Genomic DNA, 25325 nt, shown 5'->3' on the forward strand with positions numbered 1-25325 from the left:
TTTATTTATTTTATATTTACTTTTAAATGTATGTATTTATTTATGCATGATTTTCCCTTTGCACATCTCCCCTTATTTATTTCCCCAAACTTATTTCTTTCTTTTTACATTTCTTTATGTATTTCTGCCTCATTATGCAGAGAGCTGTCACTCACCCTGTGTCATCACGGGGTCAGAGGTCATAGATGGACTGTATGCTAGTTAAAACAGCTAAACAGTTTCTGCTTCTGCTTATCAAATATATAAATAAATACACACATTGAAAAATAAATATAAAATAAATAAAAAATAAATGCAAAAATCAATAAATAAATTTAAAAATTAATAAAAAATCAATACATAAATAAAAAAATAATAAAAAAATAAATAAAAGGAACATCTACTCAAAGTACCAAAAGTAAAAGTACTCGTTGAGCAGAGTTATATATATATATATATATATATATATATATATATATAATATTATTACTGATATATTGACACAAAACAGCTGGTTAATTTTACTACATTATACATTACATAAGTACAATATTTACCTCTGAGATGTAGTAGAGTATTACTACATCAAAGTAAAAGTCTTTGTGTCAGGGAGCTGAAACTAAACTGGTTTTCAGAGTAAAAGTCTTTTTTTCACGGAGCTGAAACTAAACTGGTTTTCAGAGTAAAAGTCTTCGTGTCACGGAGTTGAAACTAAAGTGTTTTTTTAAAGGAAAAATTTAAAAACAGGTGATTAAATCAATAAGGGAATTAATTTATGGAGTCATTTATTGATTGATTGATTGATTTATTTTATTTTTTTTGGCAGGTTCTGTCCTCCATAAGAAGCTGCTGCTACCTGATCTGTTGACAGTCAGTGTGACTCCGCCCACTGCTCCACCTGAACAACAGGTATCAGTTACTGTTACTGCTGCATTCAGGGGCTGTCTGAAACCACAACGCTCAGCTCGCAGCTAATTATTTTACGTTAGGCTATCGTGAGGCAAGCCAGATTCTTGCACAAATAGCACCTAAACGTCCCAGTGCAGGTAACCCAATTGATTGGTATTTATTTTGTTTCCCCAACTAGGAGTCAACACTCTCAATAAACAAAACACAAAGAGCACAGAATCTCAAAAGGGCCTAAAACAGACCAGAGTTTCTGGTTTGGCTGATAACACATGTTGCATTTAGTGAAGGAGAGATCAGAATGACACTGGTTGTGCAGTTTCTCTCCTCTTTTAAGCCCTACAGAAAGGGCGTCGTTACACCCTGATTGGCCAAGAGGGGAATGCACCAAGCTGCTCTCAACTATCATTTAAGAGCCAGTCCCCACACCCTGCGCAACAGGTGAACTGAATAACCCTCTAATCACTCAGCAATTCAACCAAAAAAACACCAGGGAAAAGGTAAATGACAGCAAGCCCAGAGAATGGGCGGCTGCCACACTATAGTGAACAAAACGGAGCTTTTCATCAGGGATATATTTCAGATATATTTCAGATATGAAGGTAAAATAAAAACATGTCAACGTGGTGATGAGTTCATTCAGAAGGAAAATATGAAATAAAAAACTGTTTCATGTCGAAGAATCGACTGTAAAGTCTGAAAACATCATCTCACCTATACCTCTGGTGTTGATAGGGTTAAATGACCTCTACCTCTGAAAGGGTTAAATGGTCCTGTTCACACCTGTTACCAGAGATGTTCTATCAAGAGGAGGAGTCCCTCTGTTAACATCTCCAGTCACAGACAGTCGCTGTCACCAACCACAGTGACACTGCTCCCGCCCTGACCTTTGGTCTGCCCTGTGGCTCTGAGAGGAGGCCTGATGAAAGTGGAGGCAGAGTGAGTCCTCTTTAGTTTCTGACCCATCTGTGCAGTGATCAGAGAGGAGGAGGAGGAGGAGGAGGAGGAGGAGGAGGAGGAGGAGGAGGAGGAGAAGCTCCATCCCTCTCTCTTCATTCATTCTCTGTTCTCCACCATCAGACCCAGTTGAACCAGTAACAGCTGAGAGGAGCTCAGACAGGAACTCTGATGTCTCACTGAACTCCAGCTCTCACCTCTCTATTATTATTTATTTATTTATTAGTATTATTAGTTCATTATTAGTATTATTAGTATATATTGAACCTGCTGGTGGAGATGCCGGTTCAGATCCCGGACGACTCAGACTTCTCCTCCTTTAAGGATCAGTGTCTGAGTGCTGATGGATGGAACAGCCGCTACAACAAAGGAGGAGTGACAGTGTGGTGCCGCGAAGAGGAGAGCAGGACGGTCCAGAAACTCAAGGTTATTATTTTATTATTATTATTATTATTATTATTATTATTATTATTATCATTATTATTTTTATTTTTATTATTATTTTTATTATTATTTTTATTTTTTATTGTTATTATTATTATTTTTATTATTATTATAATAATATTATTATTATTGTTATTATTATTATTTATTATTATTATTATTATTATTATTATTATTATTTTATTGTTATTGTTATTATTATTTTATTATTAATATTATTACAACGGTCAGAACTCTGGATGAATATAAACTATGATCTTCACAGTGAATGAAGTGGAGCTGCAACTATTAGTCCATCAGTTGATCAGTTGATCAGTTGATCAGTTTATTGACAGAACAGTTTTATAAGGATTTATTTCAAGATATTTTAATTTTTTTTATTTTATTAGTGTTATTCGTGAATATTTTGGGGTTTTGGACTGTTGGTGGATTAAAACAAGCGTCCTCCTCGGACTCTGACAAATTACTACAAATACAGTTTAACTTTTCTTTAACCTTTTTAAGGTAAAACAGTTATTAGATTAAATGATAAAATAATCTGCATTCATTAATCTGATTCATCAATAGTATCAATAATTATTGAGTCCTTCAGCCTGGAGCAGAAGGACTGGTGATATTATTATAATGATACTATAATAGATGAACTCTACATTAAATCCACTTATTATCACAATATTAAATAATCTATAAATAATCCAACAGTATATAAATATATAAACTAGATTATTGTGGTGATTTTAATGTAAAGTCTTCATGTTACAGACGTGTTGACTGTCTATCAGATAACAGGATCAGTGAATAATATAATAATATTATACTGTAGCTCCAGTGAGTGTATATTATAGATATTATATTAAAGATAACAGGATCAGTAATAATAAATAGTGTCTACTGTAACTGAGTTCAGAGACGGTTGGTTGAGTCAACAGTTCCTCCTTCCCTCAGTCAATATTTAGAGACTCACTTCTCTACTGGGACCAGTTGGACCAGTTGGACCAGTTGGACCAGTTAGACCAGTCTGATGGTCTGATGTGTCAATCTGAGCAAACAGCAGCTGATCGTAGAGCTATAACGATCAATCAATCGATCAATCAATCAATCGATCAATCAATCAATCAATCAATCAGTGGGTAGAAAACTGCTTTCCCTCGTTGTATATCACAGTGAACTGAATATGTTTTGGACTGGCCCGGTGGCCCGGTGGCCCTCTAAGCTCACAGTCCGATGGCCCGGTTTGCCCGGTGGCCCGGTGTCCTTCTAACTCTAGGCTCATAGCCCGATGGCCCGATGGCCCGGTGGCCCTCTAACTCTAGGCTCATAGCCCAATGGCCCGATGGCTCTGTGGCCCGGTGGCCCGGTGGCCCTCTAACTCTAGGCTTATAGTCCGATGGCCCGGTGGCCTGGTGGCCCGGTGGCCCGGTGGCCCTCTTACTGTCGGCCCGTAGCCCGGCAGCCTCCTGCAGAGGAACAGTAGACCTCTGCTCAGCTTCAGCATGCTGAAAAATTCAGAGTGGAAAAGAAACAGTAACGGCTGGAAACATGAGGACGGAGGAGGAGAGACGCTGAACCCACAGCAGAGACTGGACACGGTCCAACAGAGACTGGAACCAGAGCCACTGGACAGGTTCTACTACTATACTGGACCAGTCCACTGGACCAGTTCAACTTCAATGGAAAAGTTCTACTACTATACTGGACCAGTTCACTGGACAGGTTCTACTACTATACTGGACCAGCCCACTGGACAGGTTCTACTACTATACTGGACCAGCCCACTGGACAGGTTCTACTACTATACTGGACCAGTCCACTGGACAGGTTCTACTACTATACTGGACCAGTCCACTGGACAGGTTCTACTACTATACTGGACTAGTTCAACTTCACTGGACAGGTTTTTTTATTTTTCTGACTTTATTCTGTTTTGTTTTTTTTGCTTTTTTTGGGAAATTTTTTGACTTGGAGTTTTGTGGACTTTTTTTTTTTTTTTTTAATTTTTCATACTTTGTAATGAATTGTTTCATCATGTCATTTTTCTGAGTTTCTTTAAAACTTTTTTTGGGACATTTTTGGACTTTTTAAAAAACTTTTTTTTCAGAGTTTTGTGAACTTTTTTTCAGACATTTTTCGTACTTTTTCAGATTTTTTGGGACTTTATTTCAGAATTTTTTTGGGACTTCTGGACTTTCTAGATGTAAAGACGTGCTTTACTGGAGCTCTGGACTCAGAGACAGACGGACTGAGGACGGACTGGATGTAAAGACTGCTGCTGAGTGACGGACACACAAAGACGTGAAGCCGAGGACGTTATGAATGATTAACGGCGTGCTGATTGAGTTACACGGAGCGTTTTACAGCGTTGACCTTCACAATATCTGATGACTGCAGCTCGCCGAGCCGGCGCTGCTGTGAGATTACAGCAGTGGAAAATAGTGACGTCCTACAGTAGGCTGCCGTCTCACATGACGTCCAACGCCGTCTCTGAGCTGGACCTCTAAAAAACAACCTGCTAGACACGTCTCCGTCATCATATCCAACAATCAGAGACGGAATTAACACTAATTTATTCTGAATACACCTGAACCTTTAAATGATCTCCGAGGTTTCCTGTTGAGCTTCGTTAGTTAGGTGTAGAAAACAAAATTACGTAAAATACTGATCCAAACTAAAATGGTTCGTTGTCCAATAAAATCTAAATCCAGCAGAAATATGACAGAAAACCATCCCGTGTCCCTCGGAGACGGGGACAGAGTAAACAGAAGAAGTTGAAACATCCAAAAAATATTAAATTATCTGAAAGATATTAGTAAAATATGTGAAAAAAATTTAAAAATGTCTGAAAAATAACCCAAAAATTAGTAAAATATGTGATAAGATTTTTTGAACAATAGCTGAAAAGAATTTGAAAAGATATCCCAAAAATTCAAAAAAAAATATTAGAAACATTTTCTAAAAACCGTAGAGAATAACAGAGTAAACAGAAGAAGTTGAAACATCCAAAATATATTAGACAATTATCTGAAAAAATATTGGTAAAATACAAGAAAAGAATGTCTGAAAAATATCGGAAAGATTATTAGTAAATTATGTGATTTTTTGAAAAATAGCTGAAAAAAATTTGAATTGTGTATTATATTATTAATATTATTACTATTATTATAGTGTATATTATTCTTATTCTTATTATTGTGTATTATTCTCATTATTAATATTATTATAGTTTATTATTATGATTATTATTACTGTAGTGTATTATATTATATTATTATTATTATTATTATTATTATTATTGTTATTATCATTATAGTAGTGTGTTATATATTTATTATTATTATTATAGTGTTTTATATATTTATTATTATTATTATTATTATAGTAGTGTGTTATATATTTTTTATTATTATTATAGTGTATTATATATTTATTATTATTATTATTATTATTATTATTGTTATTATTATTATTGTTTATTGTGTGTGTGTGTTTGTGTCTCAGATGAGGATAGTGTGTAAGGACGTGACGGCGGAGACGCTGTACGATGTCCTCCATGACACCAGCTACCGTAAGAAGTGGGACTCCAACATGATCGACACGTACGACATCGGCAGGCTGACGGCCAACGCCGACGTGGGATACTACTCCTGTCAGTCCAATAACACACCTCATCTGATTTACATACTGGAGTTATAGCTTATAATGTGTTTATAATGTGTTTATAATGTGTTTATAATATGTTTATAACGTGTTTATAATGTGTTTATAATGAGTTTTAATGTGTTTATAATGTGTTTATAATACGTTTATAACGTGTTTGTGTTTATAATGTGTTTATAATACGTTTATAACGTGTTTACAATGTGTTTATAATGTGTTTATAATGTGTTTATAATACGTTTATAACGTGTTTGTGTTTATAATACGTTTATAACGTGTTTACAATGTGTTTATAATGTGTTTATAATGAGTTTTAATGTGTTTATAATGTGTTTATAATACGTTTATAACGTGTTTGTGTTTATAATGTGTTTATAATACGTTTATAATGTGTTTATAATACGTTTATAACGTGTTTACAATGTGTTTATAATGAGTTTATAATGAGTTTTAATGTGTTTATAACGTGTTTACAATGTGTTTTAATGTTGCTGTTTAAGGGAAATGTCCGAGCCCTCTGAAGAACAGAGACTTTGTAACGATGAGATCTTGGCTTCCTCTCGGCAGCGACTACCTGATCATCAACTACTCGGTCAAACACCCGGTGAGCGTTTACATCTATACCAAAGTTATATTTATAATTAGAATTAAAGTCACAATTTTCATTTTAAATAAATATTATTGAACAAAATCGTCACAGTCTGCTGGACAGTAAAGTAGGTTTTCAACACTCTGCTCATTTAACCACGCAGTTACTTCTGGTTACCACAGGGCTGGTTAAAGACATCGGGCATATAGGCGGGCGCCTAGGGCGCCACCTTCTCGTCACCCTAAATATAAATAGGAATAATAATAACAAAAAAAGTAAATAAAAATTTTTAAAAAGCCAGCGGGTGCCTTTCCTCATTTTCTGCTTTGAGGTAACAAATAAATAAATAAATAAATAAAAGGGCTGGAACCGGCCCTGGGTTACCAAAATAAAAGCTGGTTGGTAATAACGTAACCCCATACAACAGTTCATATGATTTCTTATGAAAAGTTATTCCTCATTTTTTGTGCGTTTTCCTACGAATGTCCAGCAACACGTGTCAGTGTCCGCTCGCTACATGCGTACGGTCTTTTCAAAATAAACTTCCGTCTTCACAGGAAACCTAGTTTGGCTTAGGAAAAAGATGGTGGAAGTGGCATAACTTAATTACGGATAACTGAGAATTACAACAGTTTTTGAAACAGTCACCAAATTTAATCTGTTTGATTCATGTACACAAATTTCCCTTTTTTTCGTGACGCTCAGCTCGACTTTCAACAACATAAAACTACTTAGTTAGGTTAGTAGAATATTGTGGTTTAGGTTAAAATAACTCCAGAAGTGATGTAAATTAAGTACAGAAGTTACAAATAAATCAACGTTGACTTCTGGCCTCACACGGGGCACCAATAGTAGTCGTTTGTGGTCAGGATGCCACATTTGGTCGTCTGATATTTAGAAGAGAGAGTTTGTGAGTTAGTGTTGTGGAGTCAGAGGAGATCATTTAAAACCACCATGTGTCCTCAGCAACACCCTCCTAAGAAGGACTACGTCCGAGCCGTGTCCCTGCTGACCGGATACCTGATCCAGTCCAACGGAGCCAACTGCTCCACCCTCTACTACCTGACCCAGATGGACCCGGGAGGTGAGAAAGCACACTAAAAGACATGTTTGTCCTCACAAAGACACTCAGTAACGTCCCGTGTCGTCCTCTCTGTCTGCAGGTTCGTTACCAAAGTGGGTGGTGAACAGAGTCTCTCAGTTTGTGGCTCCAAAGGTAAAACTCTTCTTCTGTAAACATGAGATAAATATAAACCGTGTCTGTCCGTCTCCTCCTCACGTCTGTCCTCACCGCGTCTCTGTCCTCTCAGGCCATGAGGAAGATCTACAAGGCGTCTCTGAAGTACCCGGACTGGAAGAGGAAGCACAACCCGACCCTGAAGCCGTGGATGTTCCCGGAGCAGAACACGCTGCCGTGCATCAGCGCGGCGGATCTGACGGTGCAGCGAGCCGATTCTCTGGAGAACATCGACGAGAGCGGCCTGAGCGAGGACAAGACGCGCCACAGCGACGACGAGGAGACCTAAACGGACTCACTTCCTGTTTGATGCTTTGTTTGTTTGAGCCGGACCAGACTTCAGCAGGATTCTGACTGTTTTTATCTGCACATACGTTTGTTCTTCTTTCATCACTCTGTTCTTTTACAGTCTGTTCATGTCTAACAAGATTATTATTCCAGATTAGACAATAAACACACCTGGTTCAGGTGAGCCAACGATGTGGTCATGATTACAGTCTGTTCTGCTCAGGTTAACGGTGGCTGCAGTTAAAGGCCCGGTCCATTCGTTTTTGAAGGTTTAGAGGTTTTTATATCATCCTGTATCTTCCCAGTAGTGTTCCTCGAAGATTCAGATCTCAACATTCACATTTTGGTCCAAGCTTTTTGGTTTTTGGTCGTCTCCATCTTGGTTTTTGGTGGTCTCCATCTTGGTTTTTGGTGGTCACCATCTTGGTTTTTGGACGTCTCCATCTTGGTTTTCGGCCGTCTCCATCTTGGTTTATGCAAGGCCAATAGAAAGGAGGCTGGGTCAAGCGTCATCAACGCGTCATATCTTCTGGGGTATAACACATGCGCAGTAAAATCTGGTCTTCACTCGCCGAAACGCACGCACAAACACTTCCAATGCTAAACCGCAGATTCAGTTATACTGAATCTTGGTTTTTGGCCGTCACCATTTCTATGTATATATATACATATATATATATATATGTATATATATATATATATATATATGTATATATATATATATATGTATATATATATATATATATATACACATACATATTATATTATATTAAATAACATAAAAATTAAATTAATTATAAAACAAATAAAATGTAAGGAAAGGGAAATATGAATGAAAAACAAAAAACTAAAAACAAAAAAAAAACAATGGTCTGTTTAACAACTGGAATAAATCTGAAATGTCTTAATAATCTAATAGTTTTTTAGAATTTTTGAGTTTTAAGTTTTCAATCATTATTAAATATGTTTTAAAATCAGTATCTTTAAAAATATAAAAGGAGGGTTTTTCTTTTAAGCCAGTTTAGTTAGTTAGTTAGTTTAGTTTTTATTCTTCTTCTATTAAACAATTTCAGTCCAGTTCTCTCTCTGAACTCTCATATTTATTAAACACAGCATGAAGAACAGCTCCGGTTGAATGTCAGATTAAAGGTTTGAGATTTTATATCAGAAAATCATCTTTCCTCATGTCAGAAAGTTTGCTTTTTTACAGCACATATTTTGACTCAACAAAGCAGGAGAATCACAGGTGTAAATAATCCCATTAACGATGGCTGCGTCCCAGTAAGTGTCCCAGTCAGCCATGTCAGTCAGTACCACAGCCTGGAACTGGCTCCTCTAAATGGGATGCAGCTGTCATTAATGATATTAATTCAACCTGTGATTTTCCTGCTCAGACAGGTCAACATGTCTGCTGTGTTTAGAGTCTATAGACTGACTGACTGTGTTAATAGAGAGATCAGGGCTGAGACAGTCTATAGACTGACTGTGTTAATAGAGAGGTCAGGTCAGAGACAGTCTATAGACTGACTGACTGTGTTAATAGAGAGATCAGGTCTGAGACAGTCTATAGACTGATTGTGTTAATAGAGAGGAGATCAGGTCAGAGACAGTCTATAGACTGACTGTGTTAATAGAGAGATCAGTCTGAGACAGTCTATAGACTGACTGTGTTAATAGAGAGATCAGTCTGAGACAGTCTATAGACTGACTGACTGTGTTAATAGAGAGGTCAGGTCAGAGACAGTCTATAGACTGACTGTGTTAATAGAGAGATCAGGTCAGAGACAGTCTATAGACTGACTGTGTTAATAGAGAGGAGGTCAGGTCAGAGACAGTCTATAGACTGACTGACTGTGTTAATAGAGAGGTCAGGTCAGAGACAGTCTATAGACTGACTGTGTTAATAGAGAGATCAGTCTGAGACAGTCTATAGACTGATTGTGTTAATAGAGAGGAGATCAGGTCTGAGACAGTCTATAGACTGACTGTGTTAATAGAGAGATCAGTCTGAGACAGTCTATAGACTGACTGACTGTGTTAATAGAGAGGTCAGGTCAGAGACAGTCTATAGACTGACTGTGTTAATAGAGAGATCAGGTCAGAGACAGTCTATAGACTGACTGTGTTAATAGAGAGGAGGTCAGGTCAGAGACAGTCTATAGACTGACTGACTGTGTTAATAGAGAGGTCAGGTCAGAGACAGTCTATAGACTGACTGTGTTAATAGAGAGATCAGGTCTGAGACAGTCTATAGACTGACTGTGTTAATAGAGAGGAGGTCAGGTCAGAGACAGTCTATAGACTGACTGTGTTAATAGAGAGGTCAGGTCAGAGACAGTCTATAGACTGACTGTGTTAATAGAGAGGTCAGGTCAGAGACAGTCTATAGACTGACTGACTGTGTTAATAGAGAGGTCAGGTCTGAGACAGTCTATAGACTGACTGTGTTAATAGAGAGGTCAGGTCAGAGACAGTCTATAGACTGACTGACTGTGTTAATAGAGAGGTCAGGTCTGAGACAGTCTATAGACTGACTGTGTTAATAGAGAGGTCAGGTCAGAGACAGTCTATAGATTGACTGTGTTAATAGAGAGGAGGTCAGGTCAGAGACAGTCTGCAGCGCCCCCCAGTGGACGGATACCTTCACCGTACAGCCTGAAACCTCCTCACTTCTTCTGCTGATTGTTACTTAATGAACCACCTTCATGTTAATAATCTACAGTCTGTCCTCTAAAACTCATCTGATAAATATTATTGATTAACAGGTTTTAAAGTGAAGATGCCTCATGAAATGTGGTGATAATAAAGTGAATCAATAAAGTGTTTAAAAGCCTCATCGTCTCCGTTTAGAGATACGTGAGTCTAGTGTAGAGTATTTAAAGCTGTAACAGTCCCTCATTCTGCTGTTATTTCTCTTTCTCACCTCCTGTAGCAGACTGCTGAGATGATTGGAGGTTAATTGAGATCACCTGTTGATCCAAGTGTGTGTGGTGATCAACTCTTATATAGTTCCTAACCAATCAACATGATCAGTCCTGTGTCTCTGTTCACTGTTTCTCAGTGACACCAGTTTAATCAGGATCCTTTTAAAAACGTTATATAACGTTATACTAGAGACGGACTGCTGCTCTGTTTTCAACCTTTAACAGTTTCCATCTGGGCTACAAATGGTCTAATTTATTCTAATGCTACTGGGACGTCCATCTAAACTAAACTAAACTAAACTAACATTGGACTTGTGTTTCCTCTGAATCAACAGAGAGAGTCAGTAAGAGCAGAAATCTTGAAAGAAGAAGACGAAGAAGACGAAGAAGACGAACAGTGAGTTCTAATAAAGTGAAATGAGATTGTGAGGTCGTCTCTCTGACTTCCTGCTGAGGCAGTTTGTTCTTCCTGCAGTCGAGGAGGAAACTTCATGTTTCCTTCTTCTGTGGTGCCTGAAGAATGCAGCTGTATTGTCTCAGCCACTTCCCGTTTCCTGTCTGCGTCGCTGTGATTGTTGTTTGGCCTGCGAGGAGGAAACGGCTCCTGCTTCTTCTACTGCTCCCCGAGGACAGGACGCCACGGCCACTTCCTGTCCTCTCAGGTACTAGTACAACATGGAGGAGCAGTACCAGTAGTACTCCTGCTGGATGTCCATGTACAGTATACAGACCATAATACTGTCACCATGGTTACCTGAACAAGTGGGTTAAAGGTGTCACCTCCTCCTGTCTGGATGAATCTGGTGGACAGTCTCAAGGAAGAGAAGAAGAAGAACCTGGATTATATTACAGAATAACTGATAACAGATTACAGGATTTCAGATTAAAGAATTACATATTACAGAATTACATATTACAGGATTACAGATTACAGAATTACATATTACAGAATTACATATTACAGAATTACATATTACAGAATTACAGAATTACATATTACAGGATTATAAATTACAGGATTACACACTAGAGATTGCAGATTACAGATAACAGGATTACAGATTAAATATTACAGGATTACATATAACAGGATTACACATTACAGATTACAGATAACATATTACAAATTACAGATTACATATTACGGATTAAACAGTTGGACCAGTTGGAATCAGTTTGAACATGTTTCATCAGGAGGTTTTATCTTGATCTCAACATGGCTGAACCTGTTTCAATTATCCAATCAGAGGACAGAACACAGGAACTACAGGACACGGCACCTACAATACAGACACTTACAAATAAAAATAAATAACAAACTGTTAAAAATAACCACAAAACATCAGACATATGTTCAGAATGTATTAAAAACTGATCTATTAGTATAACAATAACTATTATTGTTCATATTTGTTAGTGTGTCATTTATGATTTAATTATATTTCATTATTCTGTAGCTCAGACTTTATTATTTAATTAAAATATGCATTTATGTTATTGATTGTTAACTTAACAATGTTTTTATTATTATAATGTCTTATTTTATTTTTTATTATTATTGATTTTTAATCTATATGTTGTATTCTCTTTATTTTCTGATTATTTTTTAATATTATTGCATTAAGTTGATAGATTATTATTTCACATACAGGTATATTTTTATATTTATTTTTTACCTTAAATATGTACTGATAGTTCATTATATTGTATTATATTATTTTCTATGTATGACTGATTTGATTGTAGGTTATCTAAAGTAACTGGATTTTATTCGGGAGGGACAAAGCGGAAGCAGTTTATGCTACCCTGACTTTTATTTTGAAGCTCTGGGCCGGAAGCGTTATCAGTAGTGATTGTGTGTAACGTGACGTCACTCAGAGCAGAACGGAGCGTCTCCTCTCAGAGTTCAGATCACTCCTCTCTGACTGAGACTCTACTGGGTCTGATACCGGGACAGAACCAGCACAGACCAGCACCCGGACCAGACCAGAGACCAGGACCTGGACCAGCACAGAGACTAGGACCTGGACCAGGACAGAGACCAGGACAGAGACCAGAACCAGAACCAGAACCCGGAGCGGATCAGAGGTGAGTCTCTTCAAGTGTTTTGGTCTCAGAGTTGATGTTCAGTCAGAGTCCTGCAGGAAACAGGTCTTCCTGCTGTCTGTCCTCCAGCAGAGTCCTGGTTCTGGTCCCAGCAGAGTCCTGGTTCTGGTTCTCTGGGTCTCTGGTTTTGGGTTTTTGTGACGCAGAGAGGAAGTTTTAGGCGCAAACTGGAGACAGAAGAGTCTTTGATGTGAAACATGAATTATTCAGAAACAGAGAACAACTCCAGTTTAACACCTTTATACTGTCTCCTCAATATTTATATTGATTAATATCTATAATAATACCGTTATAATATCTATATTATTTAATATCTATAACACCTTTATAATATCTATAATATCTATAATAATTAATATCTATAACACCTTTATAATGTCTATAATATCTATAATAATTAATATCTATAATACCTTTATACTGTCTCCTCAATATTTATATTGATTAATATCTATAATAATAGATTTATAATAATTTATATCTATAATAATACCGTTATAATATCTATATTATTTAATATCTAAATACCTTTATAATGTCTATAATATCTATATTATTTAATATCTATAACACCTTTATAATGTCTATAATATCTATATTATTTAATATCTATAATACCTTTATAATGTCTTTACAATATCTATATTATTTAATATCTATAATACCTTTATACTGTCTTTACAATATCTATATTATTTAATATCTATAATACCTTTATACTGTCTTTACAATATCTATATTATTTAATATCTATAACACCGTTATACTGTCTTTACAATATCTATATTATTTAATATCTATAACACCTTTATACTGTCTTTACAATATCTATTATTTAATATCTATAATACCTTTATACTGTCTTTACAATATCTATATTATTTAATATCTATAACACCGTTATACTGTCTCCTCAATATTTATATTGATTAATATCTATAATAATAGATTTATAATTTATATCTATAATAATACCGTTATAATATCTATATTATTTAATATCTATAACACCTTTATAATATCTATAATAATTAATATCTATAATACCTTTATACTGTCTTTACAATATCTATATTATTTAATATCTATAATACCGTTATACTGTCTCCTCAATATTTATATTGATTAATATCTATAATAATAGATTTATAATTTATATCTATAATAATACCGTTATAATATCTATATTATTTAATATCTATAACACCTTTATAATATCTATAATAATTAATATCTATAATACCTTTATACTGTCTTTACAATATCTATATTATTTAATATCTATAACACCTTTATACTGTCTTTACAATATCTATATTATTTAATATCTATAACACCTTTATAATGTCTACAATATCTATATTATTTAATATCTATAATACCTTTATACTGTCTTTACAATATCTATATTATTTAATATCTATAATACCTTTATACTGTCTTTATAATATCTATATTATTTAATATCTATAACACCTTTATACTGTCTCAATAATATTTATATTAATTAATATCTATAATAATTAATTTATAATATTTATAATTTATTTTAATAATACCTTTATTCTGTCTCTATAATATTTATAATAATTAATATCTATAATACCTTTATACTGTCTCTATAATATTTATATTAATGAATATCTATCATACATTTATACTGTGTTTATAATATTAATATTAATTAATATCTATAATACCTTTATACTGTCTTTATAATATATATAATAATTTATATCTATAATAACTTTATACTGTCTTTATAATATTTATAATAATTTATATCTATAATACCTTTATACTGTCTTTATAATATTTATAATAATTAATATATATAAAAATATCTACAATAATTCATTTATAATATCTATATTAATTTATATCTATAATATACACAATCATTAATTTATAATATTATAATAATGTATTTTAATAATACCTTTATACTGTCTTTATAATATCTAAAATAATTTATATCTATAATACATTTATACTGTCTCTATAATATCTTTAATAATTAATACATACAATAATTAATTTATAATATCTATAATTTATTTTAATAATACCTTTATACTGTCTTTATAATATTTATAATTTATATCTATAATAATATCTACAATAATGTATAATATATGTAATAATTAATTTTATTAATACATTTATATTAATATCTATAGTAATTTATTTTTTATTATATTTTTATGATAATGTATTTAGGATGATATCTCTGTGATGATATATATAGTTTATTTTAATAATTTCTTTATAATCATATTTTTTATTCTTATTTATATAATAATTTCTCCATAATATAATAATAATAATAATAATTTATTTTAAAAATACCTTTATAATAATATCCATAATTTATTTTTAATCATATTTTAAGGATAATATATTTAGGATGATATCCTTGTGATGATATATATAATTTATTTAAATGATTTATTTATACTAATATCTAATCTATAATCTTTTAATAATATCTTTGTCACAATATATTTGTCCAATATATACTTCCAATATTTACGACATTAATGTATGACTGAATTACTGCAGCAGCCTCCCACTCAAGCTAACGTTAACTAGCCACGTTAGTCGCTGTCACCAGCATCATTTAGCCGTTTAGGACACTGACATCATCCTGCTGGGTCACATTAACTATCACCACACCGGCTGCTCCAGACCAGAACTATCAGCTCTCTGTTCCTCTGCTTCCTTTGTGTGAACTGAGCACAGAAGAAGAACCTGTTTCACTATTATATAGTGGTTAGTTGATTGATTGATGGATTGTTGTGTTCATGTGTTCATGATGCTGTTTTACTGTCAAACAGAAACGTGTTTACATCATTTACAGTTTAACAACATCAGCTGATTACAACAGCAGTTACACCACACACACACACACACACACACACACACACACACACACACACACTCATACACACACACACAGGATGGAGAGGGTGTGTGTGTGTGTTTTCCTAGAACAGAAACAGGAAGCCAGACCAACATCTCTTCTTCCTCTTCACAAACTCCCAGAAACAAAGAGCTATGATGTCATCAGCAGCTCAGCTCCACTAGAAAACGACTCTCGCCCTCGCCGTCCTCCCCGCCGCCATGAGCAGCTCTGGGAGATGGGCTCCTGGCTGAATTTGAGCTAACTGCTAAGTGAAGCTCTGTCTCCTGGAGCCGCCACACGCTCTCCTGGCGAAGCTTTGCCCCGTCGCCGGGGAGGACGAAACGAAAACACGAGTCCCTCGTCTCTGCCGGCCCGGACCCAAAACCAACCCAAACTGAGCTGCCTATGGATGCAAAATGAATTTCAGTGCAAACTGACGATAAAGTTGTATCGTATCGTATCAATAAACAACCTGTGAGAGCGTAACGTAGAGCGTCCGGCCCCGGTTAGCGTCCCAGTGAACACACAGGCGGCTAACGTAGAGCGTTAGCGCTCAGTGCAACCCAGAGTTCTCGGTGCGTTCTCGGTGCGTTCTCGGTGCGTTCTCGGTGTTACCCAGAGTTCCCAGTGTGTTCCAAGTGAGTTCTCAGTGTGTTCTCGGTGCGTTCTCGGTGTTACCCAGAGTTCTCAGTGTGTTCTCGGTGCGTTCTCGGTGCGTTCTCGGTGTTACCCAGAGTTCTCAGTGCGTTCTCGGTGTGTTCTCGGTGTTACCTAGAGTTCTCAGTGCGTTCTCGGTGTGTTCTCGGTGTTACCCAGAGTTCTCAGTGTGTTCTCGGTGCGTTCTCGGTGTTACCTAGAGTTCTCAGTGCGTTCTCGGTGTGTTCTCGGTGTTACCCAGAGTTCTCAGTGCGTTCTCGGTGTGTTCTCGGTGTTACCCAGAGTTCTCAGTGTGTTCTCGGTGCGTTCTCGGTGTGTTCTCGGTGTTACCCAGAGTTCTCAGTGTGTTCTCGGTGTGTTCTCGGTGTGTTCTCGGTGTTACCCAGAGTTCTCAGTGTGTTCTCGGTGTGTTCTTAGTGTTACCCAGAGTTCTCGGTGCGTTCTCGGTGTTACCCAGAGTTCTCAGTGTGTTCTCGGTGTGTTCTTAGTGTTACCCAGAGTTCTCGGTGTGTTCTCGGTGTTACCCAGAGTTCTCAGTGTGTTCTCGGTGTGTTCTCGGTGTGTTCTCGGTGTTACCCAGAGTTCTCAGTGTGTTCTCGGTGTGTTCTCGGTGTGTTCTCGGTGTGTTCTCGGTGTGTTCTCAGTGTGTTCTCGGTGTGTTCTCGGTGTTACCCAGAGTTCCCAGTTTGTGGCTCCAGTCACAGCTCTGGAACAATCAGCCTTCTGTTGGTCACAATAGAGACTCTCTGTTATTATACTGCCTCTCTCGCCCACCCTCTCCTTTACTCTCTCTCTCTCTGTTCTTTCCTTCTGGTGCTGCTGCTCTCTCTCTTTTATTCCTCTCTCACTTCCTGGTTGTCATCCCTCCCTCCTCGGTGGAGGTGAAGACTGAAGGTCACTCTCTTCCTCTCTTCCTCCGTCTTCCTCCCTCCGGTTGTTGAGTCACAGACATCTTTGTTTGGGAGGCACGTTCACTTTGATTGTCAGCTCTGCAGGTCTGCAGGTCTGGAGGTCTGGAGGTCTGGAGGTCTGCAGGTCTGCAGGTCTGCAGGTTTGCAGCTCTGGAGGTCTGCAGGCCTTTAGTGAACTCAGTCGGTCCACCTGCAGCAGCAGAAAGCTCCAGAATGAGCTGCTGGTCGTTAACGGAGTGAAGTCACTCTGAAGGAAAATGATCATTTGTGGAGCAACAACGAGACGATCACTACGACTGTTCAGATACCTGTTTTTAATGATGATGATGAGGGAGTGGAGGGAGGTAGGAAGGACAGATGGAGGGATGGAGGAGGAGAGGAAAGGGTGTGTTGGTGTTTGGGGAGAAGTGGACCAGAGGAAACAGGGAGTGTTCAGCGTCATGACATCTGTTTCATGTTAAATACATCTTCTATAATAAAATCATTTATTCTGTTTTCATCAATATATCATCATTCAGAGAGGAGGTCTGGGTGGTGGAGGGTCCTCCTGGAGGAGGTCTGGGTGGTGGAGGGTCCTCCTGGAGGAGGTCTGGGTGGTGGAGGGTCCTCTTGGAGGAGGTCTGGGTGGTGGAGGTCTGGGTGGTGGAGGGTCCTCCTGGAGGAGGAAACAGGTCGACAGGAGGAAGCTGCTGTGACTCACTTCCTGTTCCTCCTTCGTCAGAGTGCGTGTGTCCAGAGGTTATTTTTACTCTTCTAGTTTCGTTCTGACTCGTCTCTTTGTTTGTGTTTTAATAGTTGAGACAGTTTTCAATCTCGTCTTCTCTCTCAGACCACCGTCAACCTGTCACCAGCAATCATAGTAGTGCTCTTATTGTGAAGGCACAAACAGGAAATAACATCAGCTAACAGGAAGTAAACATGGACCCAAACTGTTGCCTAGCAACACAATTCCGTTGCAATTCCCTTGAAATGCACTAAAACGGAGCGAGAGGGTAAATACAGGCGTATTCATTTCATTCAGTATGTAACATTACAGCATGTAAACATGTTCTAGCAGAAACACAAAATACAAGTATGAACCTGAAAACGAGCTGATATGGGACCTTTAATATAATGATATTAATTATACATGTATATTCATTATTTATTTCATGGCTGTGTTGAATACTCGATTCTGATTGGTCAATCACGGCGTTCTGCGGTCTGTACTTTCTCTATAACAGACCGTAGCTATGGGCGCAGCTCTGGTGTCGGACCGTTTCTGTGTCAAATTATTGATTTCTTCAGTAAGTAGTAGGGATGCAGCGATACCGTTTTTTTTCAGAGCGAGTACAAGTACTTACATTTGGGTACTCGCCGATACCGAGTACCGATACGAGTACTTCTCTGTGCCAAAAGACCCTCGTTAACAGCCAGCTGGAGGGTGTGAGCGACACGGCAGGCTGGGGAGTCCCGCATACGAGGTGGTGGATGCAGGCAAAACCCTGTGGCTCAATGAAAGTGAGGGCCGGCGCGCGCCGGCTGAGGTGGGATCCAGGCCCCGCGGGGTCAGGCGCACCACCAGCCCGTCTCGCCCGCATCGTCGGGGAGGTGAAGCGTAAGCACGTGCGATAGGACCCGAAAGATGGTGACGAGTGGTTAACGTCACGCTGCCGCAAAGTGGTATCGGAGCCGTTTTGCGAGTACGAGTACGTTAGCACAGTATCGGACCCGATACCCGATACTGGTACCCGATACTGGTATCGGTATCGGTGCATCCCTAGTAAGTAGCCGTGTAATCAGCGGGATAATGTGCAGATAGCGGGTAATTGTAGTGAAAGAATCCCCTTCAGGGCGACGAGAGACCCCGACGCCAATCACTCACTTATTTTTCATTAATATTAAATTCTCTCCAACAAACAGCAGTTTGAACGTTTAATATAAAGTGAGGCTCCACTGAACAACCAGAGGAGGAAGAACGTAACACATTCCAACATTTACAGGAAATACACAAGGTCACACACACACACACACACACACACACCCTCAGGAACTCCCTGTTTCCTGTCCGTCTCTCTGTGTTAAAATACACGAGATAAAGAAAAAATATTTATAAACGTTGATTAAACTTAGTTGTTTTTTATTTTATTTTACAGGATGTTAAAGCATCTCTGAGGACTCTGAATAGCGCTGTATAAACCTGATTTATTATTATTATTATTAAAGCAGGAGATGACGGCCTGAGGCAGTGAGAGGAAGAAGGCGTGTCACTTCCTGTCCTGATTATTTTATTCTCTCTGACTCTCAGCTTCAGATCATCATTATAACATGTTGATATGTTCCTGATGATTCTCATTGTTCAACATTTCTATAAATAATCCTCACTAGAAACTCTCCACTCGACGCGGTCACATGACACATGTGTGTGTGTGTGTGTGTGTGCCTCTCTGTCTGATTCTCTGTAACCTCCAGGCTGTCTGTCCAGAGGTCAAAGGTCATCCTGCTGCAGACGCTGAGGAACAATCCTGTGGCTGTGTGCGCCCGCTGACATCATGTTTTGTTCTGTCTCTGTGGTTTGAGCTGTGGGGCGGTCGTGACCTGTGGGGGTCAAAGGTCACAGTGATGCCATCTCAGATCTCAGAGCAATAAAAACAGCAGCTCCTCTGCAGCAGATCAACCTGGAGTTTACACAGTCAGATAGTGAAGCTGTTGGTGGTTTAACTGTTGTCTTCTTGTCCTCTTGTCTCCAGATGGACAGCTGCTGTCTGTCCCTGCTGTAGGTCAGCGATGGCCGCGGTGTTTCCTGAACGCGGAGGAGACCGAGTAACATCCAGACCCCATGTTGGTCGTCATGGCGTCGCCGGATGGAAACACTCCGGTTGAGACGCTTCTGTCAGCGATCCATCTGGAGAGGTCAGAGGTTGATGATTTAATATTAAATACATATTAACTAAAGGCTGTTTATCGAGGTGACAGACAGAACAGCCAATCTAAACGCTGATGATGTCGTTATTCTATCGCCATGACAACGTGCATCAACATTGACTTCATGTTGAGAAGTCAAAGCTGATCTCTGGTCTGCTGCTACTGTAAGTGTAATGATGTTTCTTCCCTGCAGGTACCTGGACACCTTCCGTCGAGCCGGCCTCCTATTGGCTGGAGACTTCACACACCTGGACAACGACGCCTTGGTGAGCCTGGGTATCGTCGCCACGGGACACAGGAAGAGGATCCTACGATTGGTCAGTCACATTCAGAGGACGGAGAGTCAGAGAGCCAATCAGAGAACCGATCTCCCGCGTGACCGCTGTCATTCTGTGACGGACATCCCCTCGTCAGAGCGAGGTCACAGCGTCGCATCGCCCCGCCAGTCATCGGGACCCGTTAACTTCGAGGCGTTCAGGAACAGCTCGGCTCCGAACCTCGCCGCCATGCTGACCGGCTCTGACAGCAGCAGACCCGTGGTGAAGCCGGTCCCCAAACCCAGAACCGTCTTCAACCGCCGCAGGACAGCGCCCGTCCACTTCTGTCCAACGCCAGAGCCTGCTCCGCCCCCGCCCAGGAGGCTCTCCCAGGAGTCCATCTGTTTCACCGTGTTAGAGGGTCTGACACCTGAAGACAGGTTGACCTCTGACCTCGCCGACAGGTCGACCGCGCCCGGCTGCAGAGCGAACCAGACGGAGAGGAGGAGGGCCAGTCGTAGCTCGTCTCTGTCCGACACCGGAGGGTCACCAGGGTTACCTCCCGTTCCTCCGAGGCTGAACCGCGGGGTCCCCCCTGCCACGTTCCAGGGGTCCCCGCCTTCTTCCTCTTCTTCTTCACCTGTACGGACAGAGCAGGACCAGACACTTCCTGTGACTTCCTGTCCGGGTGGTCTTGACCACAGCAGGCTCTCTGGGTCCGCTGGGATGGAGATGGTCTCTAATGAGATCTACTGGGGGACTCTATCTGGTTCTACTGCCCCCGGTGGAGGGAGGAGTCACTGCAGCCAGCCGTCAGCTCCTCCGACTCCGCCCAGACTAACACCTGACAGGAAGCCCGAGAGGAACAGGTGGGTCGCCATCCAGACGCGTTTCTAGACCGCTTCTTTACATGTGCTGAGCTCAGAATACATCCATGTTATCACCGTACCCACCCTACGATGGACCAACCTTCTGGTTCTGGTTCTGGTTCTGTTGAAGTATTAAGAAGAACTTTATTGTCATGTCTGTGGCGTTCATCAGGATCCTAAGATGTTCCCAGGTTTGACCAAAAATAAATGAATAACTCAGTAAATAAATAAATATGTCATTAAATGCAGCAAAAATATTATAAAAAATAAATGTAGCCATTAATTAATTGATAAAATGTGACATAACTTGATATTTTTGTTTTAATTTGTTTCTTTATTTATTTCTCTTTGTATTAATTCCCTTATTTATTTAGTTTTCTGTGTAATTTTCCCTTTTATTTGTTTATGTATTCATTTTTAGTATTTTTTAAATTCAGTTATTAATTTTTGCATTTATTTTTTAGTTATATATTTTAAAATATGTTATTTATTTATGCATTTTAAAAAATATATATTTTATATTTGTTTTTAAATGTATGTATGTATTTATGTATTTATTTTTGCATGATTTTCCCTTTGCATTTCACCTTATTTATTTCCCCAAACGTATTTATTTTTGTTTTCATTTCTTTATACATTTCTGCCTCATTATGCAAATGAGGGGGCTGTCACTCAACCTGTGTCATCATAAATAAATAGAAAAATAAATGCAAAAATAAATAAATAAAAAACATGAGTAAATAAATAAATATTAATACAAATATAAATAAAACAAATATCAATTTATGTCACATTTTATTTAAATAATTAATGGCTACATTTATTTTTAATATTATTTTTGCTGCATTTAATGACATATTTATTCATTCATTTATTTAGACAGGTTCCGTCCTCTATATTTATTTCATAGTTAGCCCACACTGAGGACTAGAAGTCAGGATACCTCCACCTGCACAGATACAAACTACTTTAGTGAGTCTTTAAGTCGATTATTGAACGTTTATTTGTCTGTGTGTGTTTTCAGTGGCAGCACTTTAAGTAACAACTCTTCAGGATCAGCCAGAGGTGAGAACAGACTGACTGCTGATGGAAACACGATGCATGTTCACAGTAAAACCAGTTAAATCTGGATCCTGGTCTTATAGAACCTGATGTACCATCCATGCTACAGTTAACTCTTTGTGTTCCACAGCTTCAACAGACGACCCCGAGGAGGAGATCAGCCCGTACTGTGAGACTGTTTTCCAAACCAGAAGAAATCCTAACATCAGTGAGGTGAGACAGAAAGATACTCAACTCTCCTCCTTTTTCCTCCTCACTAAGACGTTGTTAGGTCGATAAAGATCAGTTCCTGAATGCATGTTGGGATTCAATTTATAATAATAATAATAATAATTAAGTAATATCTCCAGTCTGTGATGATAGAAATGTGCTCATTTAATATTTAATCCTGCAGGAAAGAGAGACGAGGAGGTGGGAGGACAAACATGCAGAGGATCATGGGTAAGTTTAGTTTTTAATAGGGCTGTCAATCAATTAAAGTAGTTAATCCTGATTAATCACAAATTAATCACACCTTTTTATCTGTTCTAAATGAACCTTAAAGGGAGATTAGTCAAGTATTTAATACTCTTATCAACATGGGAGTGGACAAATATGCTGCTTTATGTAAATATATGTATATATTTATTATTGTAAATCAATGAACAGCACAAATCAATAACAGATATTGATCCAGAAACCCTCACAGGTACTGCATTTAGCATAAAACAATATGCTCCAATCATAACATGGCAAACTGCAGCCCAACAGGCAACAACAGCTGTCAGTGTGTCAGTGTGCTGACTTGACTATGACTTGCCCCAAACTGCAGGTGATTATCATAAAGTGGGCATGTCTGTAAAGGGGAGACTCGTGGGTACCCATAGAACCCATTTACATTCACACATCTGGAGGTCAGAGGTCAAGGGACCCCTTTGAAAATGGACATGACAGTTTTTCCTCGACAAATTTTAGTTTGGAGTGTTATTTAACCTCCTTCATGACCAGCTAGTCTGACATGGTTGGTACCGATGAATTCATCAGGATTCATAGTTTCATGTGATACCAATATCGGACATTTCTTCCCTTTCTTGCGGACATTTTCCAGACTTTTTTCGGACATTTTTTTGACAATTTTCATATTTTTTTCATATTTTTTTTGAACATGTTTCAGAATTATATGGGGAAATTTTTCGTTTTTTTTTTTTTTTGTTTTTACAATTTTCTGACTTTTTTGGTCATTTTTTGGGGACATTTTTCGATTTTCTTCGGATTTCTATTTTTTTTTAAACTTTTTTCTGACTTTTTTTTTTTAATTTTTCAGAATTTCTTAAGGACATTTTTCTGACTTCTTTTTCTGAAGTTTTTCTGACTTCTCTTTCAGACATTTTTTGGACAATTTTCTGACTTTTTTTCAGAGAATTTTTTATATTTCTTTTTTGTACATTTTTCAGTATTATTTGGGAAAATGTTTTGGATTTATTTTTTTTTTTTACTATTTTCTGACTTTTTTCTGACTTTATTTGGACATTGTTTTGGACAACAACCCACATATCTGGAGGTCAGAGGTCAAGGAACCCCTTTGAAAATGGACATGACAGTTTTTCCTCGACAAAATCTAGTTTGGAGCGTTAATTAACCTTATTCATCAGGTTTTAGTATGACGTCGTCATGGTTATGATGGTTAGACCACATTTTAGAGACAAAATGATGAGCAGTTATTTTTTATCTGCTGATTACAAAAAGTAAATGATCTGTCCACAGATTTCAAAATAAAAGAGTTTACAGGAAGCAGTTAAATAATGTCTTATTTGTACTTCAGGTTTCAGAAGTTGTCGTGGACGAGGCGTTTGTCTCAGGCTCTTCACTCCGGAGACTCTCAGGGTTACAGCACCGTCGGAGAGCCTCCCCCCCCCGTCCGCTACCTCTCGCTGCCCACCCACACCTTCCCCTCCGAGGCCGACGAGGACCTGACCATCTCCCCCTACGCCAGCTACACCTCCCTGACCGAGAGAGCCCCGCCCATCATCAGCGGCTGGCTGGACAAGCTGTCTCCACAGGGGTGCGTTTGATTCAGGCGCTGCGGCGAAGGTTGTGTGGCGGTGCGGGAGGGTCACTGTTAACCTCTTTTGTTCATTTGTTCATGTAATTGTCTCTGTGGCGGCGCGATTCAAGAAACGGGCCGTCAGGTCGGCCGCTGTTCAATTGCATAAAGTTGAGGTTTCGGCTACTTTATGTAAATCAGGGGCGTCCGGCGCGACTCGCCGCCTCTGGAAACTAGAAACTTTTAAACTAACATCAAATTTCACACACTTTTCACGGGACGAGAGAGAGTTGACAGACAAGACGATGGCGGAGGGTTTGGTGTCAAAGAAAAAGCGCCTATTTGGCAATATTTCAGATTTAAACCCAACGCCATAATGTTAATGAGGCAATCGCCGCGTGGACGGAGCCGTCACAGCCGGTGTGCACGGCGCAGCGGCGTAAGTGGAAACCTCGACCGGAGAGGCCACCCGACAGATATTCAGCGTCATCTCTTCTTATAAAATGTCCGGTGTGATCGGTAACACCGGTGTTGTGATGAGTTTATGGACCGGTGGGAGAAAATGTCCTCGCCGTGACATCACTAGTCCACAGACGAGGATGAAAGATGTTGGAGCTCCTCCCATATTCTCACCTGACCAATCACAGCAGCCG

General features: G+C 38.5%; 3 protein-coding genes across 7 annotated transcripts in view; all 3 read left to right on the plus strand.

Moving 5' to 3' along the window:
• The window catches only part of LOC141775815 (proteinase-activated receptor 4), a 198136-nt gene extending 179289 nt beyond the window's left edge, over nucleotides 1-18847 (plus strand). For 2 of the 4 annotated variants that reach the window (XM_074649531.1, XM_074649529.1), the window contains exon 3: nucleotides 18800-18846. The gene's annotated coding sequence lies outside the window, so the exon portion shown is untranslated. Of the gene's footprint in view, nucleotides 1-18787 lie in introns of all 4 variants that reach the window. The other 2 variants (XM_074649532.1, XM_074649533.1) reach the window with 2 other exon arrangements.
• On the plus strand, nucleotides 1621-8243 carry stard15 (StAR-related lipid transfer (START) domain containing 15). Its single transcript, XM_074649506.1, has 6 exons — nucleotides 1621-2268; nucleotides 5782-5929; nucleotides 6441-6544; nucleotides 7496-7613; nucleotides 7693-7745; nucleotides 7840-8243. The coding sequence occupies exons 1-6, from the start codon at nucleotides 2122-2124 to the stop codon at nucleotides 8053-8055; spliced, it is 786 nt and encodes a 261-aa protein (XP_074505607.1). The 5' UTR covers nucleotides 1621-2121; the 3' UTR covers nucleotides 8056-8243.
• arap3 (ArfGAP with RhoGAP domain, ankyrin repeat and PH domain 3) overlaps nucleotides 12846-25325 on the plus strand; it is a 36389-nt gene continuing 23909 nt past the window's right edge. For both annotated transcript variants that reach the window (XM_074649508.1, XM_074649509.1), the window contains exons 1-7: nucleotides 12846-13066; nucleotides 20287-20449; nucleotides 20655-21587; nucleotides 22612-22652; nucleotides 22780-22862; nucleotides 23044-23090; nucleotides 24451-24690. In XM_074649508.1, the coding sequence (XP_074505609.1) occupies nucleotides 20376-20449; nucleotides 20655-21587; nucleotides 22612-22652; nucleotides 22780-22862; nucleotides 23044-23090; nucleotides 24451-24690 (1418 nt within the window). In that variant the 5' untranslated portion in view covers nucleotides 12846-13066; nucleotides 20287-20375. The remainder of the gene's footprint in view (nucleotides 13067-20286; nucleotides 20450-20654; nucleotides 21588-22611; nucleotides 22653-22779; nucleotides 22863-23043; nucleotides 23091-24450; nucleotides 24691-25325) is intronic.

This window comes from Sebastes fasciatus, chromosome 10, assembly GCF_043250625.1.
Source record: "Sebastes fasciatus isolate fSebFas1 chromosome 10, fSebFas1.pri, whole genome shotgun sequence".
Lineage (NCBI taxonomy): Eukaryota > Metazoa > Chordata > Actinopteri > Perciformes > Sebastidae > Sebastes > Sebastes fasciatus.